General features: G+C 54.3%; 2 protein-coding genes across 3 annotated transcripts in view; one reads left to right on the plus strand and one right to left on the minus strand.

Annotated features, from left to right (window-relative positions):
* DNAH1 (dynein axonemal heavy chain 1) overlaps positions 1-15,407 on the plus strand; it is a 66,091-nt gene extending 50,684 nt beyond the window's left edge. Inside the window, exons 55-78 of the mRNA XM_058845207.1 lie at positions 3,835-4,026; positions 4,484-4,651; positions 4,925-5,116; positions 5,535-5,666; positions 5,882-6,007; positions 6,440-6,559; positions 7,363-7,512; positions 7,915-8,075; positions 8,195-8,420; positions 8,507-8,702; positions 8,904-9,055; positions 9,528-9,728; positions 10,111-10,251; positions 10,677-10,835; positions 11,257-11,388; positions 11,571-11,741; positions 12,166-12,345; positions 12,423-12,599; positions 12,779-12,949; positions 13,149-13,279; positions 13,625-13,769; positions 14,001-14,207; positions 14,576-14,810; positions 15,130-15,407. Coding sequence (XP_058701190.1) covers positions 3,835-4,026; positions 4,484-4,651; positions 4,925-5,116; positions 5,535-5,666; positions 5,882-6,007; positions 6,440-6,559; positions 7,363-7,512; positions 7,915-8,075; positions 8,195-8,420; positions 8,507-8,702; positions 8,904-9,055; positions 9,528-9,728; positions 10,111-10,251; positions 10,677-10,835; positions 11,257-11,388; positions 11,571-11,741; positions 12,166-12,345; positions 12,423-12,599; positions 12,779-12,949; positions 13,149-13,279; positions 13,625-13,769; positions 14,001-14,207; positions 14,576-14,810; positions 15,130-15,251 — 3,987 coding nt within the window. The 3' untranslated portion in view covers positions 15,252-15,407. The remainder of the gene's footprint in view (positions 1-3,834; positions 4,027-4,483; positions 4,652-4,924; positions 5,117-5,534; positions 5,667-5,881; positions 6,008-6,439; positions 6,560-7,362; positions 7,513-7,914; positions 8,076-8,194; positions 8,421-8,506; positions 8,703-8,903; positions 9,056-9,527; positions 9,729-10,110; positions 10,252-10,676; positions 10,836-11,256; positions 11,389-11,570; positions 11,742-12,165; positions 12,346-12,422; positions 12,600-12,778; positions 12,950-13,148; positions 13,280-13,624; positions 13,770-14,000; positions 14,208-14,575; positions 14,811-15,129) is intronic.
* Positions 15,408-15,540: 133 nt separating this feature from the next.
* On the minus strand, positions 15,541-27,501 carry BAP1 (BRCA1 associated protein 1). Of its 2 annotated transcripts, none has more exons than XM_058844928.1 (17): positions 27,375-27,501; positions 24,959-24,988; positions 24,806-24,860; positions 24,021-24,153; positions 23,508-23,627; positions 22,970-23,031; positions 22,756-22,898; positions 22,124-22,202; positions 21,363-21,486; positions 20,937-21,054; positions 20,391-20,578; positions 19,911-20,044; positions 18,918-19,390; positions 18,694-18,797; positions 17,842-17,934; positions 17,261-17,333; positions 15,541-16,987 (listed from the first exon to the last, which is right to left on the minus strand). In XM_058844928.1, exons 1-17 carry the CDS (start codon positions 27,409-27,411, stop codon positions 16,854-16,856), a joined length of 2,100 nt encoding a protein of 699 aa, XP_058700911.1. In that variant the 5' UTR covers positions 27,412-27,501; the 3' UTR covers positions 15,541-16,853. The 2 variants fall into 2 exon arrangements, with proteins under 2 accessions (XP_058700911.1, XP_058700910.1); XM_058844927.1 differs by having other exon boundaries at positions 18,640-18,797.
* Positions 27,502-27,722: the final 221 nt, after the last annotated feature.

Here is a 27,722-nt window from a genome sequence, read left to right on the forward strand (position 1 = left end):
GGGAACAAGGATCCCTTTGACCTACTCCTTTCCGTAGGGGAGCTCCCTCTGTGGTCTCTTGGAGGAAGCTGATGCCTGCTTCTCCAGCTCCTCTACTGCTTCTCGCAGCCGACCCTCATTGCAGTAAAAATGTACATAAAGGTTGCGCTCTGCCTGCAGGATGGGGTTTTCCAGAGACCTGTGCTTGATCTCCAAGTCACTCAGGAGATCTGTCAGCTTTTGGTAGAGGTCATCCTGCATGATGATCAACTGCTGCATCAGCTTGGAGATCTCCTAAGGGACAGAGTCCAAACTCACGTGAACATGGAGGAATAAGGGGATTTTCTTAATATCTGTGGAACAGCTCAGCCCCCCAGAAACAAACTACCCACCCAGCTTTGGCCTCCACACCCTCCCAGTCCAAGGAGCAGAGGTGGCTTACTGGGAGACCTTGGCTAAGGAATCCCAATCTCAGCACTGAGCAGCACATGTGGGACAGTGAGAATCACCTTTGTTCCATAGCCAGCCACTGCCTCCCTGGATGTTTTTTGGGACAAGGCAAGGATCAGGCCAACCTCCCCTCCCTCTGTGGCTGACAGGCAGCAAGGTCTCCCCCCTGCACCCAGGGAGGATGGCAGAGGGCTCCCTGTGCTCACCTGCTGCCACCCAGCATGGCCCAGGGGAGGAGGAGTGCTTCCTTACCGGCGAGGAGAGCTGCAGCTGGTTGGAGCTGTTGTACAGTTGGTGGTACAACACCTCTATGGAGGACTCCAGGGCAGACACCTGGGGCATAGGACCTTCCAGCTGGGCCTCCAGTGCCTTCTTGTCCTGAAACAGCTGGGAGCACTTGGCTGCCATGGCCTCATAGCTGCGGAAGGGCTGCTGCTCCTGATCTTTCCCCATCAGCATGTCCCAGAGCCTGTGAGAGGAGAAAGCCAGCCAGGACTGTGAGTAGAGCACCAGTAGTGGGGAAGAACAGGGCTCTGAGGTGCGTGTGCACCGTAAGACTGGGATGCAAGCTGATGTGTGTCAGCAATGAGTGGACAGCCATTCCTGGTGAGCATCCCATGTCATGGAGCTCTGGGAAGAGCACCATAAAGGACCAGGCTGGCTCAAGAGCCAGTGTGTGATTTCTTTTCACCAGACACCAGCTACTCCAAATCTGTGTGGGGAAGACTGAGAAGACCCAGTCAATGCAGGACACCTAGTCAGAGAAAGTTCTTGCTCTAAGCAGCCTGTGCTTTCTTGTGGCCCAGCTCTCCTTCTCCATGGCTGAAGATTTACCTCTACACTCTCTAACATTCGAGAAGAAGCTTCTGTTCTCTGCACTCGTTCCATTCTCCAAGCCCATACTTTGCTTCATCAGTCCAAGCCAGCCAGAAAAAAGCAGATCTGGGGGATTTCACACCACCATGGAGTTCACAGTGGCTCTGCACTGGCAGAATAGCACTGCTAGTCTATCTGGTAGCTTGGGTCTGCTGCCTGTCTCGGCCATTCCCGTGCCACTGTCCCAACACCTAGTTCGTTCTTCAAGCTCAGACCCTCCCAGGCCCTTACCGTATAGCAGTGAGGTCTTTGGGGCTTATCCATTTGTGTGGATGACCCTTCTGGGAGGGCTTGAAGTAGTTCTTCTGCTCCTGCAGCCTGGTCTGGGATTCCCTTGTCATGGTTTCGATCTTCTCCAGCCAAGCAGCCTGCTGTTCCAGCTCCTTTCTCTCCCGTTTCAGCTGGAGCTCCAGCAGATCCAGGCGGCTGTGCTGGCTCAATAGCCATGCAGCTGCCTCCTCCTGCCTCCTGGCAGTGTTCTGGAGGCGGGAAACTTCCAGGCTGAAGTACTTGTGCAGGATGGGCAGGTGAAAGCGGCGAGCCTCTGCCTTCAGCAGGGGCGGCAGCTGGCGTGTCAGAGCCTGCCTGATGTCAAAACGCAGGGTGTGAAGCTGCCTCTGGAGCGTGGCAGCCTGGCTCTGGAGCTCAGCCTTGGCTGCCTGCTGTGCAGGGAGACACAAACAGGCTGGTGGCACTGTGCTGCCTGGCTCTGCCACCCCCTCCCAACTTGTCAGATGTGCTCCAGTGGTCAGCAGGAGGGACTGCCTGTGCCACAGGCAGACCCTACCACATAGGATGATGGAGGAATGGGTGCACTGTCCCTACCTGGTTATCCTCAAAAGATTCCAGAGTCTTCTGGGCCCACTCCAGCGCAGCACGGGTGCCTTCCACTTTTGCTGCTGTGACTATAACCTCCCTCCGGGCACATATATGTGCTGTCTCTATTCGGCCCAGCTCCTTCCAGAAGCTGTCTTGGTCCTCCAGCAGCTCCTCTTCATCAGTCCCAAGACATTTTGGCATTGATGTTTTCTTGGTGTCCCTTCTCTCTGTGACTTCCTGGCTGCCATCTCTCTCATTCCCTCCCTCCACTAGGAGCTCTGCTGTTGAGCCTTGGACTGATATTCCCCAGCTTGCTGGTGCCACCCCCCACGGTGTATTATTACATTCTTGATAAGGAGCTCCTCTTCTTTCTTCTGGTATTTCACAGTATGAGTCCATTTGTGTCTCAGCCTCCAGCCCTTCCATCAGGCTGCTCTTGCCTTGTGCACTTGCTTCCCAAACATCTGGAGCCTGAACACTATCTGGTAGGACCTGCTGGATGAAGCTCTCAAATACATCAGTGGCCTGTTGTTCTTGCTCCAGGTAAGGAGCAAGATCTATCTGGCACAGCCATGTTGGCAGCTGACCCATCCCCTTGTTCCCATGACACTCTGACACCTGCTTTGAAGCCTTGCTGACCTGGTTCAAGACAGCTCTGGTTTTGAAGATCTTTGCTTTCAGGTTTATATGAGCCATCCTCAACTCCTGCTTCACCGCTTTCTCCTTCTCCTCCAAATACTTGTGCTCCTGCTGCAGCTTGTTTGTCCAAGCCAACAGCTTCCTGTACCTCCAGAGCTGGCAGTCACGATAGTGCTTCAGCTCCTGAAGCTTCTGCTGCAGGGCCTCTTGAGAGGGCCCTTCATCCACTATTGAGCTCGGGAGCTGTGGGACATGGCAGCACATCCGCAGGGCCTCCTCCAGGGCATCGCCTTCGAGGATGGGCTTGCCTGCAGCCAGCAGGGCCTCATAGGCCTCCACCTCAGCTGGGCTCAGCACATTCTCCTCACCCACTGTGCTGCAGAACCACTCAAGGAATTGCTTTGTCTCAGGGCAGTCAAAGAGCCACTCCAAGTCCTTTTCACAGAGGGTGTCTGCATGGGGGTAGATCAGCCTCAGCGTTGCCATAAGGTCCGCTGCTCTGTGGACAGTGTCCAGTGAGAAGGCCTGGGAAAATCTCCGGCTGAACATGGCAAGGATGGTCAGCACTAGAAGGGAAAAAGCAGGAGTCATCCTCAGAGGTCCTGACACCCACAGTCATCTCTCAAGGGTGCTGCAGCAGCACTCCTAGGTGCTTGATGGAGGGGAGACTCAAGCAGGTCCTCCACAAGTGCTGAAGACCAGCTCATTGCTGTGGTGGGGTAGAAAACAAATGAGAGCCCATAGAACAAGGGAGAAAGCTTGCCTGTGCCCCATTTCGATACAGCCTTCTCCCTAGGGCCATACAGATTTAGCTCCTTCACCAAGATCTATTCAGCCCATAGGGACACACCTATTAGAGTAGCAGAGCAGGCTTTTTCAGCCTACGTTTCTCCATGCCCTTTCTGATAACCAGCTTTGCCTTCAAATGCCTCTGTCCTTCCTGCTTGTGTATTGCATCCTCTAAGTATCCTACCTCTGGTCCCAGTCTCCTCTGGCCCAGCTGAGGGAGGGATGAACACCCCATGTCCCAGAGAATCAGGTTAACCCGCTGTTTCCATTTGGCATTTGCAGGTACGAGCCCTACAGCGGCCTCCCCCTGGTGTGAAGATTGTGATTGAAGCTGTCTGCATTATGCATGGAAAAAAGCCCAAAAGGGTGGCAGGAGAAAAGATAGGCACCAAGGTGGATGATTACTGGGAGCCAGGCAGGGCCCTCCTCCAGGACCCAGTGCAGTTCCTGAACAGCCTGTATGATTATGATAAGGTAAGAAGAGGTAGAAGGAAGCTGTGACTGGGATCAGGTATTGCCTCACAGACATCCTTCTCACAGCAGTAACAAATTGAGCTCCTTGTGGGCAACACCCTTCAGCAACACCAAGGATGAGGGTGTATTTGGCCTGGAAGCCCCCATGGGAGTTGGGTGTACATCATTGCCGTGGGCAATGGGACCCAGACACACTAATCTTCTCATTCTGGCCCCCTGCTCTTTTGTGTGGAGGAGCTAGATGGACGTTGTATGGGAAGGGATTTACCCAGTCCCACAGTTGTGGCTCCCAGACCTCAACATGCAGCCATTTGATTCCTCTTGCTCCAGTGTGATGCCTTGACCATCCTGTCAGGTCCTGGGATGCTGCTGCCTTTGGGGGAAGCCCTTAGGAGATCAGTGATGAGCATGCTAGAGATCTGACTGAGGAAAGTCTCTCCCCTACCGTTCTTGACAGGACAATATTCCAGACAGTGTGATCAAGGCCATCCAGCCCTACATTGACAACGATGAGTTTCAGCCAGCTGCCATCGCCAAGGTCTCCAAAGCCTGTACCTCCATCTGCCAGTGGGTGCGTGCCATGCACAAGTACCACTTTGTGGCCAAGGTCGTGGAGCCCAAGCGGGTAAGAGACTCTGTGACCCAGTTGCTTTTGGTGTTTGGGAACACAGTACTAGCAGTTCCCTTCTGCAGGAGATGCTGGGAATCACCACATTCTGCAGGTCAGGACGTAACACCTTTGTCATCTAGGAACTGGATTGACTGAGATATCAGTAGATAACACTTATCAACAAGCACTTTTATGGAAAACAACTCTTGCTCCAAAATCTCTGGGTTTTAGGGGAAGAGCCTGGCTCCATACCCGACATAACCACTGTTTCCTTGTGCATCTCCGCAGCAAGCCTTGCGGGAGGCAGAGGAGGACCTGCGTGCCACTCAGCTGGTCCTTGACGAAGCTAAGCAGCGCCTGAAGGCGGTTGAAGATGGCATTGCCGCCCTGCAAGCCAAGTACGAGGCCTGCAAAGCCAATAAGGAGGAGCTGGAGAGAAAGTGTGAGCAGTGTCTGGAGAGACTGGCCCGTGCTGATGTGGTAAGGGACAGAGCTGGTTCTGCCTGCTTAAATGAGGCAGCTCAAGTTCAGATCAAGCAGCACAGTGGTGAAAACATCCTTGTGCCTGCAGCTCATAACAATCCTAGGCTGAAGCTACTTGGCCTGATCTCAGCAGCTCAACAGGACTGGAAAGCTAAGGTAGCCAAGCACTGATGTAAAAAGCTGCTGTCCCCCTGTGCACAGCTTCCTCAGCTGACAATGGGTCTCCAGGACAGCTGAGAGCAGCCCAGTAACCCCAGGATTGAGTGCTTAAAGCCAGGAACAGAATTCAAATATGTCAGGGGCCACCCCAACCTCTGGTCACCAAAGTCACCTGCAGCATTACCTAGAGAGCAGCTGATCCAGGACATGAGGTTAGACCACACAGCAGCTCTCACACGTGCAACTTATCCCACAGCTCATCAACAGTTTGGCTGATGAGAAGGTGCGCTGGCAGGACACTGTGGAGAGCCTAGATGACAAAATCAGCAACAGCTCTGGGGACGTGCTGGTTGCAGCTGGCTTTGTGGCCTACCTGGGCCCTTTCACAGTAAGTGTGCAGTGCTCAGCACTCAGTTTTCAGCTCTGCTGTCCTGGCCAGGGAGAAAGGAATAGGACACAAGGGTTCGAGATCCCTCCAGGATCTCTCTCCACTTGTGCCAACAGCTGCACAGGGCTCATTTGAATGGGAACAGGGGGGTTTAGATACTCTCAACAGACCAGCTGCAACTTAAAGAAAAGCTATGATGGTGTTTCTCATGGCAGGGAGACTACCGTGCAGCACTGTGCACAGAGTGGATGACGGAGCTGGTCCAAAACAACATTCCTCACAGCGATGATGCAAGCCTCATCAACACCCTTGGAGACCCCGTGGAAATCCGCTCCTGGCAGGCAAGTTGCAAAAAAGCCCAAACCAAATACTTCAGTAAGAAGAGGCCTCAGGTAAAGACTTAAACAATCAGCTCACCACTCACCAGGATCACCTGGACCAATGCACAGGCCCCAGACCAAGTGGCTGGATAATGGCCAAGTATCTCCACGCTGCAGAACTGGAATTGCTGCCAGGCCTGGGCAGAAAAGAGGGTATCAGCCTGGACCTGTAAGGGTTGTCCTTTACAATCCCCAGGCCCAGAGCCAAGCTCTGGCCATAGCCTGCCCTAGCCTGACCTCACAGCAGAGCCCCATCCCAGGGCTTAGCTGCTGGCAGAGGTACCTTCACCACCATCTCCTGTCCACCCACAGGGAGCACTCAGGGGTTAGGGCTTCTCTCTGGTCACCTATGTGCACTACCAGGTGTCTCAGCAACTTTTTCTACCCTGTTAGATTGCTGGTTTACCCAACGATGCCCTGTCTGTGGAGAATGGGGTAATAACTCGATTCTCCCTGCGCTGGACTCACTACATAGACCCACAAGGACAAGCAAACAAGTGGATCAAGAATCTGGTAAGAGCTGAGAGGCTGAAAGCCAGGTTTCAGCCTGTTTTTACCAGGATTGGGGAAACAGCTTTCTATCAGGAGCTGTGCAGAGCAGCCTCAGGCTTTGGGCTCTAGAGCTGCAAAACTCCATGCTGTGCCAGCCCAAGCTATCCACCACCAGACAGTCTCCACATCCACATTCATCCCAGGTGGGCTTCCTGTCTCAGAGAAATGGGTACAGGGCAGGAGGAGCCCTCATGAAAGCAAGCAAGGCATCAGATTCCCACTCTGGCTCTCCACTAATATTCTGGGAGACTTCACCTCACAAAATATCATCAGCATCTCCCATAATGGTTTTCAGGTTTCTAGGAGAGAGAGGGAGGGATCAGGGTAGCATTACCTGACTGTCAAGCCGTCTCTACTACCAAAGTGCTGAAAACACTGACTACCACCTCTTTGGCCCTTTTGAAGGATCAGGCAGGAGGCTGAGGCAGCTGCTCCTGTTTTGCTCTGAGGGCTTTTCCCACCCACCTGCTGTCACTTTGCAAGCTCTGCCCTGAATTAGCAGTGTGGGGCTCCAGATAGGTATAGCTCTGTGAAGGACATTGTCCCTGTTTCCTCCCTTTTCTGCTGCCTCATTGAGCTGTCTCCAGTGCCTGCTGATGTGGGATAAACTTGCCAAAACAGCCAAAGTCTAGCTGAGCAAGAAAATGCATTTCTTCTGCCCCAGGGAACTAAACTAGTCCAGTGAGAGGTGTACTGTGCACCTGAGCTGGATGTGAAGGTGACAGGACACCACAGAATCCCTGTCCTCCCCTGCTGCCTTTCAGGAGAGGACAAACAGCCTGGAGGTGGCCAAGCTGAGTGACCGTGACTTCCTCTCCACTCTGGAAAACACCATTACCTTTGGGAAGCCCTTCCTGCTGGAGAATGTCGGCGAGGAGCTGGATCCAGTCCTTGAGCCTGTCCTGCTGAAAGAGGTCCTATGTCTCACCTTGGCAAGGAGGGCAGTGGGTACCTGGCTGAGCTGTGAGGGGCCAGCTGGCCAGGGTGCCATGGGCTGTGGTGTGTTCATGGGTCTCTGTGGGCAGGCAGAACTCACGTGAATGAGTGAATGAATTTGGCCAGGGTTCTAACACATTGACAGCCTCCTGCACACACTGGCCTTCTGCCAGCACGCATCTCTGCCTGGGAGGCAGGGCCATGAAATACAACTGCTGGCTTCGCAGTCAGGCCTTTAGCTCCACAGGGAAGCTTGGAGCTCCTCTGTCCTGAGAGCCTTCAGATTCCCTCCTCACTGCAGAGCCCAGGGCACAGAAGGATGTCTTCCCTCACAAGAGTTAGCCATCCCAGTCTTACTGTATTGTCCTTCTCTGGTACAGACCTTCAAACAGCAAGGCAGCACTGTGCTGAAGCTGGGGGATACAGTGATCCCCTACCATGATGATTTCAAGATGTACATCACCACCAAGCTGCCCAACCCTCACTACAGCCCCGAGGTCTCCACAAAGCTCACCCTCATCAACTTTACTCTCTCACCCAGGTACCTGCTTTTACCCCATTAGTTGCCCATGCTGCTCAGACTCATTCCTTGCAGTCCTCAGACCCTTGGGCATGTTGCCCCCTCACCTGCCACCCTCACTTCTATGACGTTTGTTGTAGTGGCTTGGAAGACCAGCTGTTGGGAGAAGTGGTGGCTGCAGAGCGGCCTGACTTAGAAGAAGACAGAAACCAGCTAATTGTTAGCAACGCCCAGATGCGTCAGGAACTAAAGGAGATAGAAGATCAGATCCTGTATCGGCTCAGCACTTCTGAAGGAAACCCTGTAGATGACTTGGAGCTGATCAAAGTGTTGGAGGCATCCAAGCTGAAGGCAGGAGAGATCCAGGTCAGAAGTGAAAGGTGCTCTCCTCGCTGCAGCTGTGCATCCCCTGCCAGCGCTCCACTAGCTATGATATTGCTTCTGTCCTCCAGGCCAAGGTTGTGGTGGCAGAGCAGACAGAGAAGGACATCAACATCACCCGCATGCAGTATGTGCCTGTGGCTGTCCGCTCGCAGATCCTCTACTTCTGTGTCTCAGACCTGTCCAACGTGGACCCCATGTACCAGTATTCGCTTGAGTGGTTCCTCAACATCTTCCTCCTGGGGATCCGTAACTCTGAGAAATCAGGTGCCTGCCCAGAACAGCCCTCTCCTTTCCTCTCCCTCACCCCACATCTGCACACAGTCTGTGTGTGAGAGCAGCATCTGTCCTTCCCAGGCAGGGTGGGGGTGTGCCTCTGTGAGCAGGAACCCAGAGCTGACATGGAGAGCACCCTTCATGTCCCACATGGCACCCAGCACCCTTGTCTAGTTGTTGCCTTTTTTTCAGAGGTGCTGACGGAGCGGGTGGAGAACATCAACAACTACATCACCTTCAGTCTCTACTGCAACGTGTGCCGCAGCCTCTTCGAGAAGCACAAGCTCATGTTTGCCTTCCTGGTCAGCGCCCGGATTCTGATGAACGAGGGGAAGATCGATATGGTGAGCAAGTCACCTTAGTCCTTGAAGGGATCCCATCAGGGCAGCTCAAGCACAGCCTGTTCAGCCTAGAATTGTGTGCTGGGTGGAAAAAGAGCCTCGTTCCCTGGGGTTAGCAACGGGCTTGGCAACCTGCTGGACAAACAAAGGGCCTCTATCTTCATTCAGTTTTCAAACTGTTCTCTCTGTCTACATGCAGAGCTGCCTAGCCTGAATCACCTGCAGCTTTTGCCAGTTTCCTGCTGCAAAGGTTAATGAGTTCAGAGAGAGCAGGCAGGGGTTAGCAGAGAGTGGCAGCTGAGCAGTCACTATGTTGTTCTCACCAGACCCTCCAGCTCAGTTACTCCTTGACACACACACCTGGCAGGAGAGCAGCCAGAAGGATACTATGGGATTTTAATTGGATATGGCACCATGTGCCTTGGGCTCAGGTGGGTAGGCTGTTATCCATGCCCAAATCATATCTGGTTCCCAGGATGAGTGGCGATACCTGCTGTCAGGTGGGGCCATAAAGGAGATGAAGGACAACCCAGCTCCAGCCTGGCTGAATGAGAGAGCATGGGGAGACATCCTGGCCATGAGCAGCCTGAAGAATTTCTCTGGCTTCGACAACGATTTTGCAGACAACCTTGAAGGGTTCAGGACCATTTTTGACAGCCACAAACCTCACAGGCAAGTGTCCCCTGTTTTGTTAGCTTAGCTCTACTGCACATTATATCCCTGGGAAAGCAAGAACAGCTGATACAAACACAGTGCCAGCTCTGCTCCCAGTGCAGTGCCATGCAAGGGAAAGGATGAGGCACTGCCTTGTCTCCTAAGGGGTGACCTTTGCTTGCCTGAGGCAGAGCCTTATCCCAGCAGTATTTGCTGCTTTCCCATTGGAAGCAGTTCTGACTTGCCTGCTGATGGTTTCAGAGCTACAAACAACAACCTCAGCCAAGGGACTGGAAAGCCCTTGTCCCTTATGAAGCCCCAATGGCTGCCTGCAGGCAACTTGGGTACTTGAGTGTGGGATCTGGCACATTCCCCCAAAACACACCTAATTGCTTTGCAGAGAGCCTTTGCCTGGGAAATGGGAAGATGGTCTTGATCCCTTCCAGAAGCTGCTGGTTCTGCGGTGTCTGCGTGGAGACAAGATCACCAACGCCATGCAGGACTTTGTGGTGCTGAACCTGGATCAGCGCTTCATCGAGCCGCAGGTAACCAGCCAAGAGCAGGTGCTGGTGGGAGCAGGAATGGAGCAGGAAGCCTTGAGCTTGTGATAAATGGGCCACCAATTGCAGTGAGGGTGCTCGTCCCCCTCTGCAGCAGTGTTCCTCCCACAGATGGAGAAAAATAACTATGTCTTAAATGAGGGATAGCCTTTCTGATGTCCACCAGTTAAACCACACTAGGAGGGGGCAGATACGGCAGGGGTACAAGGGGAGAGTTTGAATGACAAATGGGAAAGTGGTTCATGCCCTGACGTTAATGCAGCCAGAGGAGAGCTCTACATGGTCCTCCCTGACATGTTCCTGGCCTTGGCACCCAAGAGGATGCTGGAGCCTTGGAGGAGAGCTGGAGGCCAGGAAAGCTGAGGAGGTTCCACTACGGCCTCTCCACTCTAACCAACTCTCTGTTGCAGACCACTGACCTCTCAGTCGTGTTTAAGGAGTCCACTGCCACCACTCCCCTGGTGTTCGTGCTGTCCCCGGGCACTGACCCTGCTGCCGACCTCTACAAGTTTGCTGAAGAAATGAAGTTCACACAGAAGCTCTCTGCCATTTCTCTGGGCCAAGGACAGGTAAGGTGTCAGTGCATACCTGGAACAGCAGTGCCCTGGCACTCGTATCAATCTCACCAAGCTCCAAATAGGTCAAACACTTGCAGCACTGTGGAAACACCCTCATGCCCCAGGGTCCTTACTCAGCAGCCTTCTGCTTCTACTCCCTTGGGGTGGGAGCTGCAGCAGCTCCCACTCCAGTGCCTTCCTGAATCCATCTGCAGTTCTTCTATTCCCTCCACCCTCCCTCACAGACTGGTAAAAGCTGTAAAAAAAACTTTTCTGTGCCATCAAACAGCAAAGATCCAGCTGAGCCATGGGGGCAAAGCCAGGCCATAGCTTTGGACAATGGTCCTTCCACCCAGCTCCAGGGAGCTGCCTCCCTGTCCTGCTCAGCACACCATGGGAAGGGTCTCTGAGCTCTCCCTCTCTGCCTCTGCAGGGCCCCCGTGCTGAAGCCATGTTGCACAGTGCCATGGAGCAGGGCAACTGGGTCTTCTTCCAGAACTGCCACCTGGCCCCCAGCTGGATGCCCTCGCTGGAGAGACTCATTGAGGGTATTGACCCCGGCAAGGTGAGATGTTTTACTGAGCAGGTGCTCACTCTGAGGATAACAGGAGGCTGGAGCCTGGGAGGAGCCCAGCTCTTGTTCAGACCCATACATAGGCTCCTCATAGAACCAGAGGGTCAGTGCAGGAGCAGCTGCAGGGGCTGTGTCTGCACCCTCTGAGCACTTGTTGCCTTCTGGACTTCCAGGTGCATCCAGACTTCCGCCTCTGGCTCACCAGTCTGCCGAGCAACCACTTCCCTGTGTCCATTCTCCAGAATGGCTCCAAGATGACCATCGAGCCCCCCCGTGGCGTCAAGGCCAACCTGCTCAAGTCCTACATTAGTTTCAGTGATGACTTCTTGAATTCCTGCTCCAAGGTAAGACCCAGATAGTGCTTTGGTTTGTTGTCCCCATTCCATGCCTGCTCCAATGTATGCTTTCCACCTGGATGTTGCTCTTCTCCAGGTGTAGATCTTCCTTCCCATTAGAGAATCCATGTGCTAGGGAAGGAGGGGTTTCTCATAAACTCACATCTGTGAAGAGCCACTTGGCAGTTTTACTTTGAGAAACAAAAGCAACAGTATTTTGGAGGCCTGGCATAAAACACTTGCAGCTCTCTTCAAGCAAGGAGTGAGCCATGGCCTTCCCCAGCACAGCAGCCTGACAGAGGTTTTCCCCTCTCCAAGCTCCAGTTGACGCTCCTGACTCGGCACATTTCCTCTGCCAGATCCCAGCAGGACTTGACTCCCTCTAAGGATGTCTCCTCCCAAGCTGAGCAACTCCTCTCCCTGCTTCCCACAGGTCACAGAATTTAAATCCTTGTTGCTGTCACTTTGCTTCTTCCATGGGAACATGCTGGAGAGGAGAAAGTTTGGGCCTCTGGGGTTTAATATCCCCTATGAGTTCACAGACGGAGACCTCCGCATCTGCATCAGTCAGCTGCTCATGTTCTTGAACGAATATGCAGAAGTTCCCTACAAGGTGAGGGCTGCCCCTCCTACAAGGGAACAGGCTCATGATGCAGACATGGATCAGAGCCATGGTGGGGTCTCTTGCAGGTTCTGAAATACACAGCTGGGGAGATCAACTACGGTGGCCGGGTGACCGATGACTGGGACCGGCGCTGCATCATGAGCATTTTGGAAGATTTCTACAAACCTGAGGTTTTAAGTCCTGACTTTGTCTATTCCGAATCAGGTATCTACAAGCAGATCAGTACCTCTTCTGACCTCAGTGTAAGTACTCAAGTCACAAATTGCAGCTCACAGATCCAGGGCGATTGTCACAGTGCAAAGGGGATCTATACTCTCTGAAACCTACTGCATTTTCAGGTCCCCAGGGAAATATAAGTTTGTAAGAACCTGGGGATCTTCAGTTGCTCTTGGCCTCACAGTCTGTGTGGATTCCTCTCCAGGGCTACCTCCAATACGTCAAGGGCCTGCCTCTCAACGACAGCCCGGAGCTCTTTGGTTTACACGACAACGCTGACATCACCTTTGCTCAGAACGAGACCTTTGCTCTGCTGGGGGCCATTGCCCAGCTGCAGCCCAAGACCATCACACTGGGAGGCCGCAGCCGGGAAGAGGTGGGTGTCCCAGTCCTGACAGTGCTCTGGCAGCCAGTGCCCAGTGTGGGCAGTGACCACAAGCACCGGCTCTCAGCAGGTGCCACCCTGTCTGATGGCTGCCAGCAATGGCACTGCCATGCCAGCATTAGTTCTGCCCCTTCTCAGCAGCCATAGGGCTGGATTAGAAGGATGCTGCCACTTGCTGCTTTCCCTCCAGATTGTGGAGGAGATCTCCAAGGACATCCTGGCAAAGCTGCCTGAGCCCATGAATGTGCAGGAAGTGATCCAGAAATACCCACTGCTCTATGAAGAATCCATGAACACAGTGCTGGTGCAGGAGGTGATCAGGTAAAACTCCAGTGGGATCACATCCTAGGGAACAGCAGAGATGTGCAGGCCCCTGCTGCCACCCACCTTTGGGAAACCTCAGTACAACAGTGCGGGTTGCCAGTCACACTAACAACTGTGTTGTCCCAGCCAGGACCTTTGGCTGATTCTGTCTCCATCTGCTACAGTCAGCAATTTAGGGCTGATGGAGCAGCTGTGAGACCCTGATAAAGAGGATTTGGGCTGAGGGTTACATGGAGGAGCTTCTTTATACTTGTGTATAAAGATCCACAGCCTCTCTGGGCAGGCAGTGGGCAATAAACCACTGCACTGAGTCACTCTGCTCCCTCTGCCCTTTCTCTGTAGGTACAACAAGCTCCTGGACGAGGTTGCCTCAAGTCTGAGGGATTTGCTGAAAGCTCTCAAGGGCCTGGTCGTGATGTCCTCTCGGCTGGAGCTGATGGCCAGCAGTTTGTACAACAACACTGTTCCCGAAATATGGAATGCCAAGGTATGTGCCCCAGCCAGCCCAGATGCTTGCCAGAGCGCACTCAAACCAGAGGAATGGGTTATTAACTGCTGGTGGACTGGGCTGTCTCACAATGGAGATGGCTCTTGGTCTCCTGCCTAGTGCAGCTCTCAGTTGTTTCCCCCCGGGCTCTGGGCAGCTCTCAGCACTGAGGCACAAGGTCTGGGCTGTCCTTGACTGCATTCAGCACTGCCCTCTGTGGGTGTCCCACAGGCCTATCCGTCGCTGAAGCCATTGGCATCGTGGGTGAACGACTTGGTGCAGCGGATTGAATTCCTGCAGAACTGGATCAGCCATGGGATCCCCTGCGTGTTCTGGATCAGTGGGTTCTTCTTCCCCCAGGCCTTCCTCACGGGGACACTGCAGAACTTCGCCAGGAAGTCTGTCATCTCTATTGACACCATCTCATTTAGCTTCAAGGTCAGTAAATCAGGTGGAGAGTCTGAATTTATTTGGAATATCCTGCCAGAAGGCCAAAAAGTCCCTGACCTGCCCAAGAGGTGAAGCCACCAGGTTACACAGCTGCCTGTGGCCCAATCTTTGTGCTTGGATACACCCACCGACCCACCCACATTGCTAGACACCTCCCCAAGGCTGGCAGAGCTTCTGCTTCCAGAGCTGCTCACATCCCCCTCCACCAGCTCTGTCACAGGCTGCCCCTCTGAGAGCTGTGGCATGCTCTCCTTCAGCAGTGCCGGCTTAACTAAGAGCTGCTTAAGAAGCTTCTCGGGGTTGAGCCCCCAGGGACACGCCTTGAGTGAGGGCCCGGCGTCCCCTCCCCTGGGCAGGTGATGAAGGAGTCGGTGAAGGAGCTGACACGCCAGCCCAACGTGGGCTGCTACATCTACGGCTTGTTCCTGGAGGGCGCCCGCTGGGACGCCGCTGCGGGGCAGCTGGCGGAGTCACGCCCCAAGGAGCTCTACACGGAGATGGCTGTCATCTGGCTGGTGCCTGAACCCAACCGCAAGCCTCCAGAATCTGGTTCCTACCTGTGCCCCATCTATAAGACTCTCACTCGCGCAGGTGAGTGCCCTAAAAGCAGACTTCCCAGAAACGGGAGCTGCGGGGGCAGCTAGGAGGGGCAGCCCAGGAGTTCATCCTGATATACGTGGGCATAGCACAAGGTAGTTGGCAGCGGCCAGCAAGGGAGAAAAGATTTCTCCTGCTGTGGTTGAGAGGATGGAGCGGCCAGGCACCCCTCAAGCCTGTTTTCCCCAGCCCTGCTCAGGCAGTCACCTGGCTTAGGGTGGGGACAAGGGCTCCTGGATGGGGTCACTAGTCTGGGGCTCCCTAGTCAGTGTGCAGCAGCACCACCCTCCCACCTTTGCTTTCCCCATTACAGGCACGTTGTCAACAACGGGCCACTCCACCAACTATGTGATTGCTGTGGAGATCCCTACAGACAAACCAGAGAAGCACTGGATCAAACGGGGTACAGCCTTGATCTGTGCCCTGGACTTTTAGCCAGAAAATGCAGAAAAAAAGCCAGCCCAGGAAGCCACTGCAGCTGAGGGCCTGAGCCGGGCTGCTGCCCCCCTCTCCTCCTGCCCTCCATCTGTTGAGGTGAGTCCTGCCCTTCCCTCTGTTGAAGTGTGTCAATAAATTGAGCCTGGTGGTGTTGCATTCCCCATGCTGACTTCAAATCTCTGTACCACGGAAGAGCTGCCAGCAGGGATAACAGGGCCTGGAGATGGCACGTGGTGCTCCCAGCCCCACTGCCCCCCACCCCCTTCCCTCACAACTCTTCTGTGGCTGGCCATTACAGGATAGCTTTATTCCTTCAGACAGATTCATTATTTACAGCACTTGATATTAGACACAGCAAGAGACAGAAGGATTTTCTTTCCTTCAACAAATACCTAAAGAACTGTTTCATTCCATAGTCAAAATCTGTACACATATTGAAAAAATTCAGTCCTCTCCTGTGGCAGCTCCACCCGAGGACAAGCAGTGGAGAGCAGTGCTCACCTCTGATATCTCAGATTTCTGCCAGGCTCCTGGGGACTGGCAGGAGGCAGTGGGCAAGAGGCAGCCAGGCTGCACCAGCAAGCACTGGGTAGCAGCCATCCAGGGGCAAGAGGACCTGTGGTTCCCTCCACTGCTGCCCCCATCCCACCTCTACCATTGCAGCAACCAGCCACATCTGCCCCTGCTTCACCAAGCCACAGCCAGTGTCCACCCTTGTGTTGTGCCCAGCACCACCAAGGCCAGCCTAGGCACCCGGGGTTTCTCTGGGGCCTGGGCCTGGTGCAATGCTACATGACCCATAGGCACTGCCAGGGTCACAGAGCTGGTCCCAAGGAGAGCAGCCAGGGCAGCAAGAGGCACAGGCCATCCCCAGCAGCACCACAGAGGGCTAGGCACAAGGCCCAGCTCCACAGATGAGCCTACCCACCCTCATCCAGCAACAGAGCTGCCATGGCCCACTGGGGTGCCAGGCTACACTGGGAAGGTGTCACCATCCCCAGGAGCTCAGCCAGCCTCAGCAACTGGGCAGTGCAGTGTGGGGTGGGTGCAGAAGTGGCATGTCCCTGGAGCCACCCTGCCAGGAGTGGCCAGAGCCTGGGTTAGGAACAAAAATAAGCTTGGGGAAGGGAGGGAGAAAGATAGAAAAGAGACATGAACATCCCAGGGAAGCACAGAGCTGAAGGCCCCAATGCAGGAGGATACAAGCCACAGCCAGCTGCGGCCAGCACAGCCTCAGGCATTGCCAGCATTCCCACAAGGCCAGACCCAGCCCCAGCTGGGTGGGCTCATTCCCTCCGGTCACAGTCCTCAGGCAGGGCGCTGAGATGGAGGCGACAATGTCTGGGTGCTGCCATGGCCTGGTCAGGGAAGCTGAGCACTCCAGACTCCCTTCTGCTGCAGGGACTCCTCCAGACAGGTTCTTGCTTTTCACAGCTTAGGTGCAGAGAAAAACCGGATTTCCCTTTGTCCCCAGGCTCCACCTGGGCTGAGGGCTTGTCACTGTGGTCCCTCTTCCTTGGGCAAAGGGTAACATAGATCCAAGTGCTAGTGCCCAAAGCCACAAAGCCCAACTGCTGTTTCTCAGTCTTGGCTCTCTGGCTACTGGCGCTTGGCTTTGTAGGGGCGGGAGCGTTTCCGGCGGTCCGGCTTCCTCTGCTTGTGCAGGCGGCCGATGCTGACTCCCTGCCGCCTGCGCACAGAGATGTTCTGCTCCACGAGGCTGGCCAGCATGCCTGCAGGGAGAGCACACACACAGGCCTGGGGTGCTGGGATTACCCATGCCAGAGGGCAGCCCTGCCCCTCTGGCTCAAAAGCCATCAGTGGGCACCTCCTGGGACTATAAACTGTAAGGAAAAAGCAAGGATCTGTGGCTCCCCAGACTGAGCCTGTGCCCCAGGCCTGGCCTAAACAGGGAGCCCAGGCAGGATGAGCGGCCTAGGTTCCATCATGCTCAGTGCAGCTCCCCCAGCTGAACCCAAACATTCTGTCCCATAAGCACAGCTCACCTTCCTGGGCCAGCATGGATATGAAAGTACAGATGAACTCATCATAGTTGTGGGTTCTCCTCTGGTCATCAATCTGCAAAGAGACAAATCCACAAATAATCCACAAACAGAGGGCAGGGAGAAGGGAGAGTTCAAAGTTAACAGGGGACAAAGAACTGGCATGCCTGGCCCAGCATACAGACTAAGGAGACTGAAGCAGGAAGGGACCCCCCACCTCCCAGCCTATCTTGGACTGTCTGCCCCCCAGTTCAGATACCAATATGTTCCACCAAGGGCAGCTGGGAAAAAGTGAGGGTAGGCAGGGGAGGTATCTCTGCTGACCCTCCCCTGCCTCCCATCAGTGCTGATGTTCATCCCAGCACTGTATCACCCTCCCCCAGGCTGCCAGTGCTGCCTTGGTGCTGTGGTCTGTCCTGTAAGAGCTATGCCCTGCTGGGCTGTTCGGTAATAGGGAAGAGACTCTGAATGCTGCTCATCGCCATTCTCAGCTGAACCGCTCTCCCTCCATTTTTACATAAAACCACTCCAGACAAAAGCCTTTGGGCAGGTAAAGCAGCAGTGCAAACAAGCCAGCAGCACACCTTGAATTTCTTCCTCTTCTCTACTTCCTCCTTCAGGCAAGCTTCATAGTTTGCAATCTCTGCTTCCACACACTTGAGCAGTGCCAGCAGCTCCTACCAGGATCAAGCAGACCAAACATGAGCGCAAAACATGAGCCACAGCCCAGGAGCCAGCAGGGTGAACTGGCAGGTGTTCCTGTCTGTGCTAGGAAAGGGAGGATCCATCAAAGGAAAAACACTTGCCAGGGGAAAAATAGAAAGATCAGTTCATTGTAGGGAATTCACTATGGCCAGCCCCAGGGGAGGTGGGTTCTGCCCCAGCCCCAATATACTTGGTTTTGGGACAGGGGGAAGGGCTGCCTGTGTACTAGAAATGCCCCCACTTCCCTCCCCAGGGCCTGCTTCCCCTCAAAAACAAAACCTGAAGACTTCCCTTTGGGGGAAGTTTCTATCCAGCTCTCCTCCAGAGAGCTTGGTGCGCTTGTGCTGCCTTGAGCCTGGTCCTGACCCTGGCTGGAGGGCACAGACAGGCTGTGAAGTTACCAGCGGGCTGGGACGTGGGGATGCAGGGTCTCACCAGCTCCTGGCCCAGAAGAGAGCACAGCAGGCTGAACGTCTCAGCTGCAGAGACAGGGGCTGTGCCCACTACCAAGGCAAAGGTCCCCGAGATGACACAAAACCTGCACTGCCCTGTGCCTCGAGGCACGGCTGCGACGACACGCGAGGGGACAGCGTGCACATGCAGTTCGGTCACTGCCAGCGCTGCTGCGCCTCCAGGTGAGCTCCACGTTCCCAGGGCTGTCGCAGCACAAAACTCACCTTGGGAGAATACTTTTCCCCCCCAGGGTGATCACTGGTCCTGCCAAGTCCCACCTTCTCTTTGCTGTCACTGGCCTCACTGCCCTCCTTCTCCTCCAGTTTGATCGCAACCGGGGCCTCTTCACCGGGTTTGATGGAAGAGGGGGAGTTTTTCCCATCTACACACATGGAAAGGAAGCATTGGAGCCACCACAAAGGACTGGCATCCGCCCCTGAAGTCAAAGGTCACTGTCCTGCCACCCCAGGCGAGACAGCACCCCCCTAACGCAGGCACTTACCTGCAGCAGCCAGCGGGCAGAACACGCCATCCTCGGTGAGGTGCAGCAGCCCAGAGCTGACAATGGGCCCCAGGTCCCTGACAGCCCGGTTGTAGCGCATGCAGTCGACGCGCAGCAGCCCGTCCTCCTCGCCAAACAGCACCTTGGAGATGTGGGAGGTGACGGGGCTGGAGGGGCGCGTGGGGTTGGCCGAGCGGATGGGGGAGCGCAGTGGGGAGTTGAAGGCGCTGCCGATCTCAGAGGCGGTGTCTGTGCTCTCGTTGCTGGGGGTGGGGGAGGGCTGGGAGTGGGTGACCACTGCCACGGCGGCACCCCCGCCGCTCGTCTTGATGGACAGGGGAATGGAAAGATCCTTTTGAGATTCCTTCAGCTTCTCAGCCAGGACGTTGATGGTATTGGGCTGCAGGACGGAGAGCTGGCCATCTGCGGCCCCTGCCACATGCTCTTGCTTCACTTGCCCTTTCCTCTTGTACCTGCCCAGAAACACAGCAGGGAAGGTGAGAAGCTGGTAGAAGGAGGTGGGGGCCCAGCATGGACACTGCCATCCCTGAGCTCAGCAGTCCAGGCTGCCTGCTGGGATACAACAAGGTCTGAAACATTTCAACATCACCCCCAGTGCCATCGGCTTCTCTTGCAGCACATCTCAGCACCACTGAGCCACTCAGTCCCAGGGATCCCTACACTGCTAGAGGGCACAAGGTGCTGGGTACCCGCTGCTCTTCTTCCAAAGCCCCCAGAGTTCCCTTGCTGTGGAACCAAGCTTCCTCAAAGCCCCAAAGCCTCCTGCCAATACACAGTTACTCCCAGGGCAGCTGAAATTCAGAGTTGGCTGTAAAGAGCTACAGAAGGACTTCACAAAATCCACTGAGTGAAAGGTAAAATGGCAGGTGAAGAACATAACTATCAAGATCAAAGGAAGGAGGTCAGGGAAGTCCTCATGACAGTTCTGCAAATGTCAGCTCCCAGCCTGCCACCCTCAGCTCAAGCTGTCACCTGATGGCTGAGTTGGTATTACGAACTTCCTCCTCATCATCATCATCATAGTCATCCTCATCATCCGAGTACTGCTGGTGCTGTCGGACTGGGACTCGGTTGCGACCTACTCCTGCCGCAAGGTCTTCCTCCTCCTGCAACACACAATTGCTGAAGGCAGCAGGGCAAGGAGGAAGAACCCAGTGGACTCGTCCTTGGTCCAGCCCAACACCAGAAACTGGCTCTTTTGAGAGAAAACAGGAACCCTTCCCCATTTTTGCTCAGTTTACCCACATTAAGGTTAACATCCTTTGATCCTTTGTCAGGTCAGTCTTTATTTACCCTCTCCCCTCCCAGCCTGGGTTAGTGCTGGGCCAGGCTAGCTGCAAGGCAAGGCTGGGCTTAGGCCAGCTGACAGCTGTGGTACCACAGATATGAGATACTGCAGGCAAAGAGCTTAGCTTGAATCAGGTGTGCCACTAGTCTGGCAGTCCAGCCTACCTGCATGGGGGACTTGGCATAGTTGTGATTATCCAGGAAGGCTGGCAGTCTCTGCACAATGGGGTTGGGGTTTGCTGGAGGGGCCCCATTGATGCCGCTCACTGTTGTCTTTGGCACCGGTTTGGATTTGCTGGGTGGGCTCTGCGTGGCCGTGGGGTGGCCCTGGCTGGTGGGTTCATCGGTGCCATCTGCCACACAAACACAGCACAGCCTTTCATCACCAGCACTGTCACCTTCACATCCTCTACCACCCTTTATTCACCCAGGTGAGAGAAGAGCTCTTCACTCCTCCAGACCACCCCAACCACCTTCATCCATCACCTGTGTCCCCAGGCTCCAGCCCTCCAACTTTCAAGCTTTGCACCCTCCAACACATTCCCAGGCATCACCACACCCAGCACAGTGTGCATGGAGCAGGGCTCACAGAAAAAAAAGTGAAGCTGACAGTAAAACTGCCCCAAGCCCCAGGTCAGTCAGCTGTTGTTAACACCCTGTGCTCACTCCATGGCAGGCCAGGCTGGCAACACTGCTGGTACAAGGTCCTACCTGGGTGAGTGCTCTCTGGAGTCACGGTCTTGCTGCTGGCTGGCTTTGCCTCTTCAGCAGGCTGAGACTCCTGAGACTTCTGGGTCTGGATCAGCTCAGGCTGAGTTACTCGGATAAGCTTGAAAGCAAACGACACAGAAACTGCATGCTGGACCAGCAATGACCCAAACCACATCTTTCCCACTCGAGCGCTGCAGAGCTCATGAGGGTGAGCCAACACCAAGTGCCCAGGCACACAAATTACACAGGTGAGCCACCTCCCAGGTGAGCAGCAATGGCCAAGCTGTGAGGCTGGCTATGTCCTCTTCCCACAAGATTTTTCCCAAGGCCAAACAAAACCCCTAAAACCAGGACCCTGTCAGCACAGGTAGATGCCCTGAAAAAGCCTATTTGCCTTGCACTCCCTCAGGGCTTGGGCTGTCCCACCTGCTGCAAGGCCTCCAGCACAGTCTGGCGGTTCATCTTCAGGATGTGCAGTTTGGACTCGTACTTCATCCTCCGGTCAGGCACCACAGCCATCAGGTTGAAGCGGATGTCGTGGTACGGCTCCCTGCAGGAAAGACAGCAGCCCTCAGCCATGGGATCATGGTGACAGCCCCATCCCCACCTCCTGCCTGGGCATTTAACACCCACACTCCCAAGGCTTCTCCCCAAAACCAAGTCAACCTCACAGTGCCTGAAGAAGCAGTGCAAGGTTCATTTCAGTTCCCACACAAAACAGTTTCAGAGTCACAGGTTGGTTGACATGGGAAGGAGCAGTCATCTGCTCCAGTCCCTGCTCCAGCAGTATCACCCAGAACTGGTCAGGACAACATCCAGACAGCTTTTGAATACCTCCAAAGATGGAGATTACACAACATCTTTAGGCAACCTGTGCCAGTGCTGTCACCCTCATGTCCAAGCATCCAAGAGGTCCAGCTCAAGACCAGAAGCACCACTCCTTCTCCTATGGACTTGAGCTAACACAGACCTAACCAGGCCACTCAATGCTGTGCAGCATTTGCAGGGACTCTGCATCACACAGGGAATGCATGCTCTGCAGGCAAGAGAAGGCAAGGGGCAGAGCCACCTGCACCTCTCCATAGGCAACCTCCACTTCCACATCCTGCCACTCAGAAACCACAGTACAAATAATTCAGGGGAATATGGCAAGAGGCCGGTGTTTGCCCCATGGGCCAGGACATTACCCTGCAGTGGCCAGGCCAATGCGCTCCATGATCACTCTCCTGGCTTTGTCCGTCCATTCCTCGTCATCTGCCCACGGCCCTGTGATAACAAGACACAGCTGGACTTAGCAAAGCAGGCTATGCTTAAGTAAACCAAGTACATGAAGTGGGTGCCTTACCAAAGGGATTGACAGGCAGAAACCTGGTAGGGGTAAATAACTGCCTGAAAAAAGGAACTGAGGGGTCAAGTTGTAAGAGAAGGGAGTAACCCAGGCACTCCAGTGGGATCTGTTTGGACCAGTTGCCTCAACACACAGTGGTTATTTGGCATAAGGAGTGAGGGAGGAGATAAATTCTCCTTGCTATATGAAGTTATTTCAGAGCTGAAGGACCTCATGGCCCTGAGTGACTGGGGAGGAAAATAGCAAGGCTGGAAAAACAAAATCAATGCATTTAGAAATAACTTCTTTCTAGGCACAGTCCCCAGCACACAGGCTCCAAAATTAGCTGTCAAAACTCAGGACAAATCAGGACAAACTCAGTGATTCTCCACTAACTCCAGTTAACACTAAGAGGCAATGAAAAATAATACATTTGGACACACCAGGGTGTTATTCACCTATGTCAATAAGCAGGGACAGATGGACTCTTACCGTGGTCAATGGGATAGACCTTCAGCCCATCCAGCTCAAAGAGCCGTCCCTTGATGGGGACATAGCTGACAAAATGAAAAGCCTCCATGGTCCGCACTGCGCTGATCCCGTTCTGCTTCTCCGGCAAGTGCCGCGGCTCTGGCCTGCGAGGGCGAGAGGTCATGGAGAGTCTGCCTCCTCCAGAGAGAGGGAGTTGCAGACACCCCTCACTCACCTGGCATGGCTGTTGTGGGCCTTGGCCAGCTCCGGGGCGTTGCCGATGGCATAGCCTTTGCTCTGCAGCCAACAGCAAGAGAGGAGAACAGCTGAGATGTGACATGGAACAAACAAAATGCTTCGCCTTCCACCTTCCCACTCCCTCCCTCCATCTACCCACAGGACCAGGACAGAAACCCTCAGGCTCTACATCTTCTTACAGGTAAAGTCCAAGATGGAGAAAGCACACAATTTCTACTGAATAAATTACAGCTGGGGAAAAACAAACTTCACAAAAGGTGTGAAGGGAGAAGAGAGGACTTTTGATTCAGGGAGTAACATGACAGAAGGCTCAGAGCTGTGCCCAGCCTGAAGGGGACCAAGGCTCTGAGCAAGACAAGGCAGGAGTATGAAAGAGAAGAGGCAATCCTGCTGCAGTGTGCAGCCTCAGAAGGCAGGGAAGGAGCCAGCTCATGAAGAGCATCACCCCAAGAGGGGAGCAGAAGGCAGAGCCACCTGTGCCACCCCTGCACAGTCCTGCCTGACCCTGGCCATACCTCAGGGCTGAAGCCTTTGGTGAAATCCTTCATGCGGCTCAGCGTGGGCCCCAGGTCGACATTGTTGCAGTTCAGGAGGACGCTCAGCAGGGCATGGGTGGCACAGGAATTGGGGATCAGCTGGAGAGTAACACAAAGACCAACTTAACGAGCAGGAACAAGGCAGCCTTTCAACAACCTCTCAATGTTGACAACAATCAACTGAAAGCACTGATGCAAGAACCATCATCACTTGTGAGAGCAGCTGACTCGACCTCAGCTCTCAGAGGAAGGAGGGCAGTCAGTATCACATAGTGAGCCTCACCATGCCCCATGAGCATCTGCTCACAGTGCAGGCCACAGTCACCCAGCCCTCACTGGATACCCTCCAACCTGGAGCTCCGGGAAGACACTCCCAGGAAAGAAGAGCTGCCCTCATGGCAAGATCAGTGCAGCCTCTCAGTATACCACATTGCTTCCCTGAGGTGTCACAGGAGACACCCCACAGAAACTTTCCCCCCTCCTGGAGCCCACCTGGTGAGCAAAGAACATGTTATTGACGATGTCATCATCGATCACCGACGTCTCATCCACCAGCGTGGAGACCTTCCGGCGGGACCGGCGCTCCTCAATCCACTTGAACAGGAAGATGAACCCATACACGGGGCTGCAGAGAGAAAGCAGCAGCTGCAGCACTTTGGGCAAACCACACCAGTGGGGCTGCTCTGCACAGCATCAGAAACCTTCTGTTTCACAGGCAGAGCAAAGAGAGAGAGGAAAAGCAGAACAACCAGTGCCATCTTTCTGGAAGTGACCATCCCTGCCACAATGTCCCCAGCCCGACACTACTGAGGACACTCCAGCGCTGATGCTCCAGGCTCAGCCAACAATCAAGAAAACTTTGATGATTGACAAGTTTTAAGAGGCTGAAGACAAAGAAATGGGAAATTCGCCTCTGGACACTGACTGACCTGCAGAACAGTGCATGGCCAGTCCCCTGCTTTTACACTTACCTTGGATTCATTCTTGAAAGGAATTCAGCAATGGCTTTTAAGAAGCAACACCCTCAAAGCCTTTTCACAGCACCAGGACAGGAAGAAAGCTCACACTGCAACTATACCACCTCTCCATGGTGAGAGGGAGATCCCTTGGAGGATGTCCCCAGCCTGCCCCAAACCTGATGAAGCCTTCCTGGTCCATCACTTACAGCCCTTACCTCCAAAACAGACAAGCTCAAAAGCTCTGAACACCTGGTGATGAGTTCCCAGGCCCACAGACCATTCTGCTTCGCAAAACTCACCCTCAGGCCTCTGACTCACCCTTGGCATTTGCTCTGCAGATCATAAATCTCCTCAACCTGCACTCCCTTGACCCCTGCAGACAAAGGAGAGAAGCTGGTGTAAGGCCCACCAGAAAGGACAGGGTAATGTCAGGCACAAAACCAACTTCTCAGAAAGGTTTCTAGGACTTACCAAAATCTTCAACCAGGAGTGTGAAAAGACCTGAAAGGAACAAAACCAACAGGTTACTTCTGGCTGAAGAGGGCAGAGAGGAAATCTGCTGTCATCATCCCCTGAGAGTGCCACATAGTCCCAGGCCAAGGCATAGCCAGAAAATCCACAGCAGAGTGGCACCAGCATCACACCGAGTCGCAGCAGTGGGGCTGCTGAGCTCAGAGGTGCTTCACCTCCCCTCACCCCTCCATCCCCATTGATCATCCTCTTCCTCAAGAGAACCTGAACCAACTCTTTCCTGCCAGAGCCCAATGCATCCTGACCCACTGCAGATGGCCTGCCAAATAAGCAGCAGGGAGCACCGAAATGACACACACACTTGTAACCACAGAGAAAATTGGCTGAAGATATTACAAGATATTTTAAAAATATACAATTTCTGTTCACATTAGTAAAAGCCAGTGAGGGGAAATCCAGATCACAGCAACAGGGCTGAGGGGAAGTCTGAGGGTTCATCTTCCTCTCTCTTTGGGGGAACCAAATCCAGCAGCCTGTCTCCAGTGACTACAAAATTCAGGAGGACATAACCAGAAATACAGAGACAACAGCAAGAAAACAAGGATTATCAGAGCTCAGCGACTGAGCAGCAGCTGCCACTAAGGTGCTGAAGCAAAGGCAGCCAGCCCAATTTTCAGGCAGTCACTCTGCACATGGAGTTAGTGAGTTCGAGACTGGAATAACAAACCTGCTTTTTTAGCTCCCTTAGAAAGGCTGCTGAAAGCCTGGGAGGAAGTCCAGGAAATACCAATAAGAAGGATTAAGTCCTGAGAAACATCCCTGTAAGCAATGGATTTAAGGACCCTGATGTATGTGGCTCAATTAAGAAGAGCCCAAGGGGCTTCCACACCAAAGTTAAAATGATTAAAGCAGGGACAAAACTCCTGGGAGCAAGAAGTCTTCATTAATTTAGCAGAAAACATTATATTTCTTACAAAATTGTAAGTGAGAAGAAATATGCTGTGGAAATAACATGCTTCAAAGCAGTGGGAGGCCAGGCCATTACACCAAACCCTATTGCCTTCCTGGTCCCTTCCAACCCCACTTTTTTCTCTGCCATATTTCAGTATTTTGTATTACCTCAGCAGCCACAGAAGGCACAGTCCTGCTGCTGACACCTCTCCTGGAACACTCAAACACCCATCCCAAATGATATGGGCTAGCAGGGACACATTCTGGTGTCCACACGTACACATAACCCTAAGCCAGCAGCCTGGATGTTCCCAAGGCTCTCTTCCCCACCCAGCAGCCAGCCCAAACCTGGAGCTACTGACCCTTCCTGACCACTAAAGCACCCACAGATTTCATCCCAAGCCCCATGGCAAGAGCCAGTGGGAAGATATTCAGCTCGTGGGACGTGCTGAATGGAAAAGCTGAGAGCAGCACGTGGGTCACTCCCAATATCTGTCCCAGATGCCAGCCCTGCATCCGAACTGCCACATATCCAAAAAAAAACCTGCCTCTGCCCAGACAGATTGCCTCCCAAGAAAATAACCTTCCCTCCCAGCTGTGAGAATCCAAACCATGTCCTGGGACTTTTTGCCATGACAAAGAGGATGGGGATGATTTCAGCATTCTCCAAGTACCAGTAAAGAGAATCAAGAACAACAAAACTGGGGGTGACTGGGACTCTGACACCAAACAGAATCCTTTGCTGAGTGCAAGAGACAAGTATAATTCCAGTGATCAAATTTCCTCACCCACACCCCAAAAACTCACCACCCATCCTAGAGAGCAGCTCCCAGATCTCTATAGGACAACCCCATTCCACCCTACAGAGACTCAGAGGGTTAAAACATTTCAGACAATGCCCCAGCCAACACCAGCTTTGGCCCATGAAATCCCAACCCATGAAACAATTCTGTGGCGGATTTGGGACTCCGCCACAGAATCCACCTTCAGGGCAGCGGGAAGGGGACACCTGTCACCGTCCTGCTCCCAGTTTCTCGGTGCCGGCCTCTTCAGCACCTTTCCTGCCCTCCCGCACCCTCCTATCCTCGGCCTGCACCCCACAAAGTTCCACTTGAACACCCACACCACCACAACTTCACCTATGCCCCCACAGCCCCAGCCCCCCAAACCTTCCCCTGTACACCCCACACCCGCAGCCCACCCCAAACTTTACCAATTCACCTCCCATCCCCAGCCCCGCCTCAAAACTCGAACCTATGCACCACAAATCCCACTCCCCAAAACTCCACGCGCACACCCCACACCCCCATCCTGCCCCTTGCAGCCCCCCTGACCTGTCCCTCACGACCCTCCCCCAGCCCAGGCCCCGCTGCCCGTGTGTCCATCAGAGCCCCCTCGCCGCCCCCACCCGTACCCCGGCCCGCGCCCAGCCCCGCCCGCTGCGCGCTGCCGAGCCGCCGCTCACCGGGATCGCTCTCCAGCTCCAGCCAGCCCTTATTCATCTTCCCGCGGGCCGGGCCGCGCCGCCATGTCCGGCCCCGACTGCGGGACCCGCCGTCGCTCGCCCCTGTGCGTCATCGTGCGCCGTGACGTCACGCGGCCGCGACGCGCGGTCGCGCGCAGGCAGCTGGTGCGTGAGGGCTGCGCGGGCCGCGGGCTCCCTGGAAAAGTGGGAATGGCGAGGTGTTCTTCCTTCTGGGCAGGAAGGATGGATGTCTGGAGTTTATTGCCTCTAAAACAATAGGGTTTGTCACATCTCGCTCCTCTGTTTTCTGGTGACTGACTTCCAGCCTCTCTTCTCTCCCTTTCCTCA

This window comes from Poecile atricapillus, chromosome 9 (assembly GCF_030490865.1).
Source record: "Poecile atricapillus isolate bPoeAtr1 chromosome 9, bPoeAtr1.hap1, whole genome shotgun sequence".
NCBI lineage: Eukaryota > Metazoa > Chordata > Aves > Passeriformes > Paridae > Poecile > Poecile atricapillus.